Source organism: Hordeum vulgare, chromosome 2H, assembly GCF_904849725.1.
Source record: "Hordeum vulgare subsp. vulgare chromosome 2H, MorexV3_pseudomolecules_assembly, whole genome shotgun sequence".
In the NCBI taxonomy this organism is placed as follows: Eukaryota; Viridiplantae; Streptophyta; class Magnoliopsida; order Poales; family Poaceae; genus Hordeum; species Hordeum vulgare.
Window position 1 is genome coordinate 623,227,006 of NC_058519.1, and position 14,203 is coordinate 623,241,208.

Here is a 14,203-nt window from a genome sequence, read left to right on the forward strand (position 1 = left end):
AGGGGCTCCCATGGGGGCGCTGGACGAGTCGAAATGCGTCGCAGGCCCGTCTTGCTAGCGACACGAGCGCCCACCAAAAACCCTTTCCGCCCCAGACGCCGGCAATTTCCCCTCCCCGCCGCCGCTCGTCTTTCCCGCCCCTCCCGCCTCCTCTCCCGTCATGGCTCCGAAAGGGCCGCCGAGACCGCCGGCGAAGAACGCGAAGGCCGGCACGCTCGGCGTCAAGCGCCTCTTGCTACAGCCGCGCCCACCGAAGGAACGGCCGGAAGGCATGACCGACGTCGAGTGGGCGGCGGACCAGCTGCGGCGCGATGCCTCCTCGTCGGAGCGCCGGTTTCGTCGCGAGAGGTCGCTGGCTCGGACCGCGGCGGCGACCCTGGAGACGCTTGTGTGCGCTACCGCGACCGCGACCGGAGGAGAAAGCCCGGGAGGCGCATCGAGCTCGTCGACTTCGGCGTCGCCGTTCCGCGTGGACGCGGCCAGCACGCCGCGCTCGCAGTCGTGGCTTGGGCCCAGCCAGGGCCTCTCCCCGAACTTCAACGAGCCCGGCGGCTATGCCGACTACGCTTTCGGCTACGGCAACTTCGGCGGCGGCAACCTCGGTGGCTTCGACCCCAAACAACTGCACTCGTTCGGCGGCACGCCCACCGGAGCCGAGATGGGGCTCCATCTGAACGAGGCGTACGAGTCCCCGGGACTGCGCCGGGGCGGTGCGGCTGTCGGGCTGGCCCAGTCCGGGCGCACGCTGATGTTCGAGGACGGCGCCCACAACCTGTTCGACACCGGTCCCCAGGCCTCCTTCGGCACCCAGGCGCCCTCCGGCGGCTACGACTTCGGCACCCAGGCCTCCTTCGGCACACAAGATGGTGGCGGGAGTGCCGTTGTCGACGAGGAGCGAGACGTCGACAACGCCGGCGACGAGTTCCACGGCTACACTCCCGACCCCGGCTTCCTCGGCTCCAACGAGGTCGTGAACGTCGATTGACAAACGTCGAGCGCGCCGGCGACGAATTCGAATGGTTTTGTAAAGCCAAACCATTAAATTATGGCTAAAAACATAATTATGTAAGACTTTATTTATTTTTGCATTTGAACAATTCAAAAATTTGGGGGGAAATGATTTGGGGGTTTTGAATTGGGGGCTGCGAGTGGGCAGCAGCACCCCCCGCTGGCGCCTTCCCGTCCGGACGAGCCCCCAAAGGGCCTCGCCGGGCGACCATCCGGACGCCTATTGGGGGCCTCGACTGGAGATGCTCTTATATACAGGACGGAGGTTGGGAGGTCTGCAGCAAAACAGTGGTTGCGGACGTCGATTTTTGAGGATACCGGGTGCTTTCCTAGTCACTTTACTTGTTTACGCCGCACCTATCGTTGTCGTCTCCGTGCGGTGGCTGCCCACCTCATAAGAGCGTCTCTAGTAGAACCCTCAAACCCTTATATCTAAAACCAGTTTTAAGGGTTGAGAATTGGCCATTTTTGACACTTTTAAGGGTTGAAAAACAGGGGCAAAGACTAGAACTCTCAAACCCAACCCTTATAACGGAATATTCCTGCGGATCGGCGAGGAGAGCTCGGTCGGCCTCTTGCTGCGGGAGGCGGAGGGCGCGGGGGGTGGCGGAGGCGGCCGGGGAGGTCTAGGCGGAGGCGGGCGGCGGACAGGGAGGCCGAGGCGAACGGCGGCTGGGGAGGTCGAGGCGGGCGGGAGGCGGAGACGGCGGCTGGGAGGCCGAGGCGGGCGGTGGCGGCGGAGGTCGAGGAGGCAGCGGCGACAGGGGAGGTCGAGGTGGGCGACGGCCGGGGAGGTTAAGGCGGGCGGCGGCGGGGGGGGGGGGGGGGCGAGAGAGCGGCTGCGTCTCGGGAGATGGAGGGGAGGCGTCCGGGGGCGGGACAACGGGAGGTAGTTGGGATGGGAAATTTCCCTCACGCGCTAGGATGGAAAGGTTTGAGGGTTGGGGTAGATTTTGCTCCCCAACCCTCACTTTTACAGGCTGGGAAGGCGTTTGAGGGTTGGACCTTTAATTTTTTTTACGGGTTTAAGGGTTCTAGTCTACGCCGTTTTTTTGACAAAAACTGTAAAAAAAACGGTTATTTTTAAGGGTTTGAGGGCTTTACTAGAGATGCTCTAACCACACGCTCTTGTGTAGACACCCCGACAGTGAGATCAGAATTCCATATGTATTGGTGGCAGCAAGGAATGTTTTTGAAAATGTGGGAGGACACGGCTTCCACTTTCCAGGACACCAGGAGCCTTTACGTGCGTTTGCTTATGTAACGCGCGTGACAGACAAACACACAACAAAAAGACGCCCATGCTGCTGCACAAATCTTGGAGAGTTTTCACATTGTTTGTATTTCAACTCAGTATTGACTGATTATTATCTACAAGAAACTTGTGTGTGCTTGTACATTTAAATATACTAGCAAAAGTGTCCGTGTGTTGCAACAGGAGAAAAAAAATACCACAAGCTTTTAATCTTTTTATAATCATTTTGATTTATTAAAATAATAAGCTAACTAACTAAAGTAGTCAGTCCTATCCTATTTTGTTGAGAAATCGACCCGTCCATTGTTAATTCCACCATGATGAGAAATTGAGCGGGACAAGCAAAGGAAAATAAAGAGGCTACGTGAATTGATCAATGGACCGTTGTCTTATTTCACTCATGGAGTAGAGAATGTGGGATCAGATGACAAACTGAAGGTGATGTTCCATTCTCTGTCTCTACAACAATACAATCTTACATTCAATACATTCATTCATCAGCAAACAAATCCCCACAAAATAAAATTTCTTGCCGGTGCTTGGCACACGGTTGGAGGCATGGGGAGGGGATCTCACCAGATGATGAGTTCCTACCGGAGGAGGGGATATGCTGATGGGAGCAAGGGTTAGGCGCCTCTATCTAGCCATAAGGAGTCGCCGTTGCCGCACCATAACCTTGGAGTTCCCCGTGTGAGCCATGGAGGCCCGCCTCCACCTGCAAGTACTTCGCTCCGCCGCGCCGCCGCTGTTCTGCATCGAGCAGACGCATCATCCCCAGTCACTATAACTGTCGCGTTGATTTGATCCACAAGCTGTGCTCGAGCGCCGAAACGGGGGCAACAAGCGGGCAGAGGTACGGCCGCGGAGGCGGGTGGGTTGAGATCGACAACAGTGGTGGTTGAGGTCGGTCGCGGCGGCGAGTGGTGTGGCAGCGGCCTGGGCACACGCCAGGGTGGACCAGGGTCGACGCGATGCGCTCGAGCGCCGCAGCGGGGGCAGTGAGCGGGGAGAGGTACGGCCGCGGAGGCGGGTGGGTTGAGATCGACAGCGGTGGCGGTTGAGGTCGGCCGCGGCGACGAGTGGTATGGCAACGGCCTGGGCACATGTCAGGGTGGCCCAAGATTGACGGGAGGAGGCGATGCTTACGGGTATAATTTTTGCAGTGAATCGTTTTTTCCTTTTGCGTTGCAGATAAATTATGGAGCGCGGGTTGAATAAAAAAAATTACAGAGGTTTTTTTATAAAAATATCGCGGTGGGTTTTCCGACGGAAGCAATGGCCTCTTTATTATTAAAAAAATTAGGTATAGGTATATATATATATATTTTTTCTCACATCCGATTCAGTCATGTTACAGTTATGATTATCGTGTGTATGAAGAACATGGTTCGGAAAATGTTCAGTCATGGCTAAGAAAACGAAACTACAGTACAAAGAGAACTCGGTTACCTCGCAATTCTGCCACTTGGATCAGAGAACTAGCAGACCAGGATTAATGTGGCCATGGATCTTGTGCTTCACATCGAAGTACTAGCAGAGTGAGCGAAACCCATAACTTATAGCCAAGTCAAAATAACTATAGCTAAACTTTGAAGCAAATATATAGAGGTACCCAAAGCAAGGGCATTGTAATTATTCGTAAGATCTGAAGCTAGCGACAGAACACAGAAGTTTTCATCATCATCGTGATAGTACTATTTACAACCCAGACGCAGCCCGCAGCGAGGCAAGTAGCAAGCCGTACGTGAAGCAAGCGGAACCGCCGGCCTTGCCTAGTTGGGACCCCAGCAGCTGAGGTACATGACGGTCCGCAGGGCCTCCTCCGCTCGCCGCCTCTCGGCCACGGCCGCCGCAGAGGCCGGAAGCCGCTTCGTGCCCTGCGAGACCACACCACCGCGGATGGTGGCCTTGGCCTTGGCTGCGCCGTGAACGGACCTGAGAGCGTAGTTCCAGCGGCAGAGGCCGGCCTGGTCCTTGAGCGCCTCCACCGCGCCGACGCTCATCGCCGCCATCCACGACGCCTTCGCTGCAGCCGCCATGAGCTGATCTGTGGACTGCGTGGGTGGGGGCTGGTCCGTGAATCGTGTGATCCCAGTAGATGATTGGTCAGTGGTAGTGGAAGAAGTGAGCTGAGGTGATGGAAGCTTGTGTTGGTGAGTTGTTGGCTGGGGCAGGGTGGGTGATGATATATACGGGAGGGGCGGGGGGAAACAGGCGGGCGCGGACGTTAGTTTTCCAGGATACCTACTGGGTGCTTTCGGCCCCGGTTTGCTTGCCTGTGCACCGACCGATCGCTTTCCTCGCTCGGTGACCGTGGTGTGGCTGCCCACCTCGTCTCGTCTTATGTGACTTTGTCTGTTGCCGGCAAGCCGCTAGCCCATGTGCCCAAGATAAGGATGCGCGCAACTCTGTTTTAATTCTAGATATCTTTTATGGAACGGACATACTGCATATCGGACGCAGATGCCACGCAGCACACTACCTACCGTTCACCGGGAGCCTGTTTTCAGCTTCACTCACAAACGAAACGGGATAACTCCATGAATCGTGATACACCACTATGTAGAAAAAATAGATATTTTGTTATACAACTTTCAGTTTTTTATGAAATTCTTCAGTAATGTTCCGAAAAAACCTCTAAAAGCTAGAGTTGGACGAAATTATCCACGAATGTCAATATTAAGTGGATACTCCTTCGTTTCTCAACCCCCATTCAACTAAATAGATCATCTTCACCAAATTTTTCATTCTTAAAGCTAAAGCTAGATGAAAGTTATTTTTTTTAATAGTGCCACAATTTTCTGTATGAAACTGTTTCAAATAAAATTTGATGAAATAAAATTAATTTTGGTGAAGCGAAGCAGTCCTAAACAGGCTCAGAAATTTTTTTCTGACTTCCAAAAAATGCCTAAAGTCTAAGGCCTCTTTGTTTCATATGAATAGGGAACAGTAAACATAAGAGTAATGGCTTGTTTGGTTCATGACTAAGGGCATGTTTGGTTCTCAGTTTAAAGTTGTCAAGTTTAATCTTAGTCATGTCACAACATCTTAGGCATGTGTTTGGTTCATTGTCATACTTACAACTTGTCATGATTTTTAAATTGTATGGCCCACATGTCATAGGTTTGTTTTTGTTAAATCTTACCACATTTATGATAGCCATTTTGTTAGTCACACGTTTTGTGCCAGCCACACTTTTAACACGTTTAACGCACTATCCCATCTGATTCAATCACTATTTTTTTAGGAACAACCAACCAAAATAGTAATCGTTTTTCAAAAAATTAAAGAAAGTGGTATATTTTATAATCCAACCCCAAATGTGATTGTTTTTTGCTATTTACTCCTTATTTTCTAGGCTAATATACTACAGAAAACTGGAAAAATAAAAAAAGTTAATGGGTCATGTCGTGTTGGTATGTGTGTCCAGCCTTGCGACCTAAGCATGCCCCAGTTAAATACCGAAATCACTAGTTAAGCACTCTTTGCATAGGTCAATTTTACCTTCTCAGTGTCACACCGCATGTACGTCACTTGTTGCAACATGAGTTTTTCCCCTTTCTTTCGTGGATTCGTTTATTCAAACTGTATTATCTCTTAAATTCTGCATCCAACTATCAAACCATTCTCACGTTGGATTCCTTGCGTCGAGATCTTTAAAAATAGATCCTATATTGATAGGTTTCAAAGATATTTTTTAGAAAAAAAAATCAGACGAAAAACACTGAACCAAGAGCACGTTTTTCCCTTTTTGAGAGCCATTGTCGTGCCCCTCGCAGAAGCAAATTCATGGCTCCACAAGAAGTAAATCAATGCCTCTCGTGGTAACACATTGTACCTTTTGCGAGAGGCACGGACGTTTCTCTCACTTAAGCAAATTTGTGCCTCCACGAAAAGTAAATATATGCCTCTAGCAAAAGAAAAAAAAAGTATTTTTCCTTTTCGAGAGGCACGGTGATGCCTCTCACAGAAGAAAATCCATACCTCGCATGGTAGGAAAAAACACATGGTTTTCCTTCTGCAAGAGGCATGATCGTGCCACTCGCGTAAGAAAATTTGTCCCTTAAAAACAATGTGCCTCTCGTGAAAAAAAACATGTTTTCTTTTTCTTTCCGACAGGCATGGTCGTGCCTCTCATTGAATAAAACATGTTTTCCCCTTTTGCGGGAGGCATGGTCATGCATCTCGCGGAAGTAAATTCGTGCCTATCGAGCAAGAAAAAAAACACATTTTATTCGCATCAAAAAAAAATTCAAACACTTTTTTGGGTCCAAAACCTAAGACAAGCCATGGAAAACACAAGAACCGTAAAACCAAAAACATAATAATCTAAGATCCGAAATGCATATAGAAAATGCAAAAATAAATTTTAAAAGGAACATCCAAAACGCAACACATGACGACGGCTGACGCACTCTCAGCCCACTCCAGATGGTCATTTGAAAGGCTCCTAAAGGAACGTTTTTTTATTAATATTTTTTAATCGCTTGAGTAGTCTTTTCATTTTTGAGGCCCCATTAAATACTTTCTCCGTTTTATAATGTAGTGGGTCTACACTTTTTATGATATAAGTCTAACCATATTTAACCTAACATAGATGATTGCCACGGAGACAAAAATTATTCCATTGAATTGATATTTAAAAAAAGTTTCAATGATATAAATTTTGCTCGTGGTGTGGTTATTCATGTTAATTAAATCTATACCTAATAATAAAGCGGCTATTGCTTCCGTCAGAAAACCCACCGCGGCATATTTATTAAAAAAACCTGTAATTTTTGTTATTCAACCCGCGCTCCATCATTTATCTGCAACGGAAAAAAAAACGATTCACTGCAAAAATTATACCCGTACGCATCGCCTCCCCCCGTCGACCCTGGGCCACCCTGGCCTGTGCCCAGGCCGCCGCCACACCACTCGCCGCCGCGGCCGACCTTAGCCGCCACCGTTGCCGATCTCAACCCACTCGCCTCCGCGGTCGTACCTCTCCCCGCTCACTGCCCCCGTTGCGGCGCTCGTGCGCATCGCGTCGACCCTGGTCCACCCTGGCCTGTGCCCAGGCCGCTGCCACACCACTCACCGCCGCGGCCGACCTCAACCACCACTGTTGTCGATCTCAACCCACCCGCCTCCGTGGTCGTACCTCTGCCCGCTTGCTGCCCCCGTTTCGGCGCTCAAGCACAGCTTCTGGATCAAATCAATGCGATAGCTACAGTGACTGGGGATGATGCGTCTGCTCGATGCAGAACAGCGGCGACGCGCGGATAAGGCGCGGCGGAGCGAAGTACTTGCAAGTGGAGGCGGGCCTCCATGGCTCACACGGGGAACTCCGAGGTTATGGTGTGGCAACGGCGACTCCTTATCGTCAGATAGAGGCGTCTAACCCTTGCTCCCCTCATCGTATCCCCTCCTCCGGCGAGAACTCATCATCTGGTGTGATCCCTTCCCCATGCCTCCAACCATGTGCCAAGCACCGGCAAGAAATTTTGTTTTGTGAGGATTTGTTTGCTCATGAATGAATGCATTGAATGTAAGATTGTATTGTTGTAGAGACAGAGAATGGAACATCACCTTCAGTTTGTCATCCGATCCCACATTCTCTACCCCATGAGTGAAATAAGATAACAGTCCATTGATCAATTCACGTAGCCTCTTTGTTTTGCTTTGCTTGTCCCGCTCAATTTCTCATCATGGTGGAATTAGCAATGGACGGGTTGATTTCTCAGCAAAATAGGATAGGACTGACTACATTAGTTAGTTAGCTCATTATTTTAATAAATCAAAATGATTATAAAAATATTAAAAGCGTGTGATATTTTTTTCTCCCGTTGCAACACACGGGCTCTTTTGCTAGTTTATGATTAAACTTATAAGTAAATATTGAAAAGCGAAAACGATATTACGAGAGTACGTGTTACCCCAGACCGATTATAGGCCGGGCACGCAGGCTGACGTGTCAGCCTGCCTGGCCCGGCCCAGATGGCCACCTACCTTCTGTTTGGTTGCAAGTCAATGAGCCGTAGTCCGGGCCTAACTCATCATCAAAAGAAAAGAAAAGAAAGAAAATCATAGACCCCACCCAAACGGGAAGAGTTTCTCAAAAAATAAAAAATAAAAGCCAAAACGAGAAGAACACCTCGAGAAGAAAGGGCGTGGAGGATGGAGGTGTCCGCCGACGCGGCGGCGGCGGCGGCGGCGCGGACGCTGCGGTGGGCCAGCCGCGCGGGCCACCTCGGCGGCGTCCCCCGCGCCGCGGTGATAGGCGCCGTGGGCACCATCGCCAAGGCGTACGTCTCTCTCCTCAACACCACCACCGTCCACAACGCCGACGCCCTCCACCGCCTCGTCTCCTCGCGCCCCCCCGGCACGCCGCTCCTCACCGTCAGCAACCATATGTCCACGTACGTTCCCCTGTTCCCCCGCCATATCCCTCCCGGATCTCCCCCGTGTACCGCTCTCGCTGTTTGTGGCTTCTGAGTTCTGACTAGATGTGTAGGAGGAGAGATCGGGCGGCGATGTGTTTGATCCGTCGTGGCTCTGGCACCGATGCCGCGAGAATCGTGCGAAATTTGTGCTGCAAGCCAGCAAGTTGCATCATGTCTTGATAACATTTACTCTAGGATAGATGATGCTACGCATCTGAAAGGGGATGTGGTCATTGAGATTTACAATTACAACATGTGGCCGGTACCTATGTATTGCTGTCATTAGCATGCTGGAAGGGGACTTTCAAGTGTTGAAACTCCTTTTGAGACAGGTTTTTAGCATGGATCACTTGAGAAGTGTGCATCTTGCTCTTCTCTTATCCTTTCATACGCAACATCATGCTGTAGATTGATGTTCACGTTTAAGGAAAGTTTAACCTGTCATTTACCATACAGTGTGTATGCATTGTTTTGGCCTGTTGTTGTATTGTGCATGTGTCATGTATAGGTCCCAGTGTAGATAGTTACAATTTAGTTAGGCATGTATTGTTTGTTGTATACACTATACAGTCTCGTGTGTCGGAAGTTTTGGTAACCTTGAGGTTATCCTATGCTTATTTGTACAGGATAGATGACCCGTTTATGTGGGGATTCAAGGGTTTCCCCATTACAGATTCAAAGCTTGCAAGATGGGTGCTGACAGCGGAGGATATCTGCTTCAGGAATGTATTCATGTCTTACATGTTTCGACTTGGTGAGGCTCCTTGTCTTGTTTGTTATTTATGTATGGTCAAATGATAATCAGTATGTTATTACTGTGACATACTACTAATCTTGTAGCCATAGTGAGCTTCCCAAAACCCCACTCCAGCTTAGGTCAATTCAGATATGAAATATTCAGTTACTTAGTGGAGCCAGTTAATGGCATCCTTTTGTTAAGCATGCAATAACCCCCATTTAATCCAGTGACTTCATGCATGCTTTTGTGTTTTAACTTTTAAATGCCGATAACCTTCGTAGTTCTAACAAGCTTCGTATATTTTTTGTTACCTGAGCAATCAGGTTTATTGCTCTAACTACCCAGATTAGCTTCAGAGAGTTAACTAAAAACTTGCCAAACCCGTCCAAGCATTCTGTATGTTATATCTCTCTGTTGGACCATCTTAATGTTGTGCATAATTGTTCTGTAATTCAGATTTGCCATAAAGTTGGCATTTACTGGTAATTGTGTCTCTCTTTTCCAGTCTCCATATGAAAATGATACGATCTGATACTTTACATGCTATGTGTTGTGGTGGTAATACATAAACGATGATAAGCTATCTAACAGCTATGTTATGTTATTTCTAGTTCAATTGCCACTTTTGATGTTCAGCACTTGTGTTTTTGTCATCTTTATTCTTTTATTTTTCTTATTTTTTTCATTTTCAGGTTTCATTGCAAGGCAGAGTTGGTATCACTCTGCATCACATAATTTGACAATCTTGTTATTGGCATATAATTGTATGCACAGGAAAATGTGTGCCGATCACTAGAGGGGCTGGAATTTATCAAGACCATATGAATGAGGCCCTTGAAGTGCTTAGCACTGGAGGCTGGGTATGTACATATTCTTCGGTTCAGCATTAATTACTCCATCATTAACACATATGTTGTGCTTATGTTTAGAAATTCTGGTCCTTATTTGATTGTAAATTGCCATATTCAAACAGTTGCATTCATTCCCTGAAGGAAAAGTAGCTCAAGATCACCAACCAATCAGACGGTTGAAATGGGGAACTGCCAGTCTTATTGTCCGAGCACCTGTAACTCCAATAGTTTTACCTATTGTTCACACTGGTTTTGAAAAGGTATATGGTAATCTTTGTATCTCTGAGATGCTATCATTTTGTATATATATTCCTGTGTTGTAGATGGGCATTTCAAGTATAGTTCCATATATATATAGTACTCTGCTGAAATCTGAATATATTGCACACAGTAGTGTCCGTCTCTTTTTCAGTAAACCACTTGACTCACAGCACTATTTCATTTGTATTCCCTTTAATTAAACCCAGAGCTCTTTTGTGTTATATGGTACTCTGAACTTCCCCCCATTGTACTTTAGGTCATGCCAGAGAAATCATTTTTTGGACGCCGTCCACCATTGCCTCTCTGCGGCAAGGAGATACAAATCATCGTGGGAGAACCGGTAGACTTTGATCTGCCAGGCTTGAAGCAGGTGGCAGCAACGATGCCCCAAGACACATCCTTCGAAAGGAAGGGCTGGCCAACCATCACGCCGGAGGGGCTAGACGAGGCAGCGCAGAGGTGGCTTTACCAGAAGATGTCGGATAAAATCCAGTCTGTGATGGAGAGCTTGAGGAAGACGCTTCTGAACTCGAAGCAGCATTGACATTGATTCTTTTAGTTGGTTCTTCGACCATGGGGCAAGGATGCCCTGCTTTTTTTTTTTCTCCAATACCTTGTTGAATTGGTTAGGTTATAGTAGCTTCGTTAGCTAGTTTCAGATGATGGGATCACGATACGGCGATTGGGAGGATACGGAAATCGGGAGGGTTGTAGTTCTCCATTGGACATTGCACAGAATCTCAGATTTGGAGTTTTTATTTTTTGCAATAACAAGAGTATTCAGGCAGTTGCCTAGTTTCATGGCTGTTTGGACCGGATTGCCATTTTGTTTAGCCAAGGAACTACCCATAGAGATTTTTCACCATCTCGTGAATGTTATCTATGTCTGAAACCTAAATCTCCCTCGACGTTTTCTGAACCTGGAGATGGTTTTATCTTCTAATGTATGCCTTTACTCCCATGTGAAGAGTTGTAATCATATAGTGAGGCGAAAGGGAAAAATAGCATGGCAACAAACAGCAGCTAAAGTACCTTCACACCAAAAGTAACATTACAGATAAGCCGTCTGAAACAGATAGAGAATGAACTTCCTAGGTATGGAGCCTGTCATATTACTCGCTCTTGTGCTTCGAATAAAGATTAGACCCTGATTATCAGGGTGGTACGCTCCTCACATCCTAAGGCTGTCAAGAAAGCTCATGCGCTTCTTATCCACATTGCTCGTGACGTAGTCCAGGAAGTCACTGAAGCTGCTCTCCTTGTACTTCTCAGGATCTTGCTCATCCACCAGCTCCTTGGCAACGGAGACCTTCTCGTGCATCACAAAACTATGGATGCTCGCCATGGAGATCCTTGCCTCTCCAGGGTTCAGGACAGCACGGTGCACGACGGTCTTGATCCTGCCATTGCTCAGGACCTCCATGAGGTCTCCTACGTGGACGTGCAACACGTGTCGTGGTTGCTGGACCACTCTCCAGGTGTTGGTACTTCGGTCGAGAACCTCCAGGCCCGGGCAGCTCGCGAGCAAGATGGTAAGAAATCCATGATCGGAATGCGGTGCCAGCCCTATCGCCGATTCGCCTTCTGGTTCTTTCGGGTAGCAGTTCACTTGCAGTAGCTGCAATCCCCTCTCAAATTCATCATGCTGGTAATGCTTGCCCAGTCCTAGGCCTTCAAGTATGGCTTCCATCAGCTGCAGAGCCACCCTCCTTACTTCAGCTGAAAATTTTCCCATGTCTTCCCTGTTTTCAATACACAAAAAGCAGCTACGTTAGATGAGAATCACACAAACACAATTTGTTCTGTAGTTCAACACTGTAAGAAGATTTGTAGAAAGAAATTGTTTTGCCTGTAGGTCGGTGGTTTTTCCGGCCAATATTTCATCCATTCACTGAGGGGGTGGACATAATGCTTTAGGAATGCCCGTGATGGACGAGCGCCGTCCGTTAAGCTGGTGCCGTATCTAACAGGCTGTCGGATGTCGTCTGATGCAAACTCCTGCTTTGTCTCACTTGGCAATTTGAAGAAATCTGAAGCTGCTTCAACAGCACGGTCCATGACAGATTGACTTATCCCATGGTTTCAAAAATGGGAACAAACTTTAAAACCTGAACAAATATGTAAAGAAATGTTTGTGACATCTAAAATATATCACGAGTTTAGAAGAAAGTATGTGGCATTTCAAGACTGTTCACGAGTTTAAATAAATGTGCTCGTGACATTTTCAGAAAGAAGTGTATACAAAGTAAAAAATATTGCATGATGTAAAAAATGTGTCATACCCTTAAAACAATATACGTGACATATGTTTGAAAAAGTTTAGATAATTTCAAAATGTCTAACAATCTAAAAAAATAATTTAATTTTATAAAAAAATATTGTCATTAAGAAATGTAAAGCGTCTATTTGAAAAATATTAGCGTGTCTTCAATTTTTTGGAAAACAAGTATCCAGAAAAATGTAAATACAGTGCATTAAAGATATATTTGTGTTAAAAATTTACTATGGTATTGAGAATAATTAGACATGTGTTAAAAAGAAAGCCGGTTACTGTAAAAAAACAAAACAAAAGTAAAAAAGAATATATGAAGAAAATCAAGAAAGAAATAAAATAAACAAAAAGTATAACAAAGAAAGAAAATCAGATAAAGTCGACAAAAAAGTAAAGTATAACGAAGAAAAAACCAAAGAAAAATCTTAAAAAGAAGACCAGCACGAGCGACTGCATTAATGGGCTGGCCCAGTTCAGCAAATCCCAGCTAAATCCTCTCAAGGTTTAAAATAGACCGGGATAAAAGAGTTTGATGTGCTAATTTCAGAGATTGGGAGTTCAGGATTTGACTTAGCTTTCACCTATAAATTAAAGGTTTGTTTTGGACTTTTTCTTAGATCGTATATATATAGGCAGCAATGCTACATCGACGTAAACTTACGTGAGCATTTTACGTAAAGGCTGATGTGTAGATCATTAATTGGATCAACATTAGTGGTTGGGCCCCACCTCGGTTGAAATAAGAAGGCTGATTTGTTAGAGATGAAAAGTTTACGTAGCCTTAAGTAGAACGTACGTAGGTCTAGCATTTTTTATATGTAGGTGTGGGACATACGAGCGTCCTTTGCGTAGCTGCTTCACCCAGGCACTTACTCTCTCGTGATATCCATGGTCTGCCCGCGTGCAGAGACTGGGAAGGGCGGCGTGTAGTCAACGTTCGCCAGCTCACTTGCGCTTGCCTGACTCCGAGCTGCAGGCTGTCCTGGAGGAACTTGCGAATCGCGGCCTTTGAGAAGCGCGGTCGTTTCGCTGCAAATGACTTGATGTTGTCCCTGTTTCCCATGAATTGCTATCTTCGGGATTGTTGGTGCATTGTTCGTCGGCGCCTAGAGGCGGCTGGGAGGGTCCATAAGGCCCTCATGTATTGTTCTTACTTCGGGTTTCCTATGCCCAGACCTGCCTTAGTAGTAATTTGCTTGTTTAATGAATAACGCCTTATCTATTGCTTCCTGGAATGTGCGTGGCTTGAATAATCGAGCACGTCGGGCCGTGGTTCGCGCCATGGTTGAACAATGGTCCTGCTCCATAATCTGCTTGCAGGAATCCAAACTTCAGACTGTTGACGGAGCAGATATTGATGAGATTGTTGGGCCAGTCTTTGACTGCCACGCT

The 14,203-nt window shown here is 47.1% G+C and overlaps 3 protein-coding genes across 3 annotated transcripts; 1 reads left to right on the top strand and 2 right to left on the bottom strand.

Moving 5' to 3' along the window:
* Nucleotides 1-3,866: 3,866 nt before the first annotated feature.
* On the bottom strand, nt 3,867-4,434 carry LOC123427987. Its single transcript, XM_045112129.1, has one exon. It carries the CDS (start codon nt 4,300-4,302, stop codon nt 4,036-4,038), a length of 267 nt encoding a protein of 88 aa, XP_044968064.1. The 5' UTR covers nt 4,303-4,434; the 3' UTR covers nt 3,867-4,035.
* A 3,988-nt stretch (nt 4,435-8,422) lies between these two features.
* Nucleotides 8,423-11,340, top strand: LOC123427986 (N-acylphosphatidylethanolamine synthase). Its single transcript, XM_045112128.1, has 5 exons — nt 8,423-8,664; nt 9,315-9,442; nt 10,202-10,287; nt 10,401-10,538; nt 10,796-11,340. Exons 1-5 carry the CDS (start codon nt 8,423-8,425, stop codon nt 11,081-11,083), a joined length of 882 nt encoding a protein of 293 aa, XP_044968063.1. The 3' UTR covers nt 11,084-11,340.
* Nucleotides 11,341-11,572: 232 nt separating this feature from the next.
* On the bottom strand, nt 11,573-13,874 carry LOC123428808 (flavanone 3-dioxygenase 3-like). Its single transcript, XM_045112947.1, has 3 exons — nt 13,761-13,874; nt 12,389-12,618; nt 11,573-12,281 (listed from the first exon to the last, which is right to left on the bottom strand). Exons 1-3 carry the CDS (start codon nt 13,872-13,874, stop codon nt 11,711-11,713), a joined length of 915 nt encoding a protein of 304 aa, XP_044968882.1. The 3' UTR covers nt 11,573-11,710.
* Between the last annotated feature and the right edge of the window lie 329 nt (nt 13,875-14,203).

Bases quoted from the DNA above. Each gene is read 5' to 3' on its own strand.
- LOC123428808 (XM_045112947.1), bottom strand. From the start codon at position 13,874: ATGGGAAACAGGGACAACATCAAGTCATTTGCAGCGAAACGACCGCGC. The intron at 12,619-13,760 runs GTGAGCTGGCGA...CATTTTTGAAAC, and splicing joins TCGGAGTCAGGCAAGCGCAA to CATGGGATAAGTCAATCTGT. The intron at 12,282-12,388 runs GCAAAACAATTT...TATTGAAAACAG, and splicing joins GAAAAACCACCGACCTACAG to GGAAGACATGGGAAAATTTT.
- LOC123427986 (XM_045112128.1), top strand. From the start codon at position 8,423: ATGGAGGTGTCCGCCGACGCGGCGGCGGCGGCGGCGGCGCGGACGCTG. The intron at 9,443-10,201 runs GTGAGGCTCCTT...TTGTATGCACAG, and splicing joins GTCTTACATGTTTCGACTTG to GAAAATGTGTGCCGATCACT. The intron at 10,288-10,400 runs GTATGTACATAT...ATATTCAAACAG, and splicing joins TGCTTAGCACTGGAGGCTGG to TTGCATTCATTCCCTGAAGG.
- LOC123427987 (XM_045112129.1), bottom strand. From the start codon at position 4,302: ATGGCGGCTGCAGCGAAGGCGTCGTGGATGGCGGCGATGAGCGTCGGC.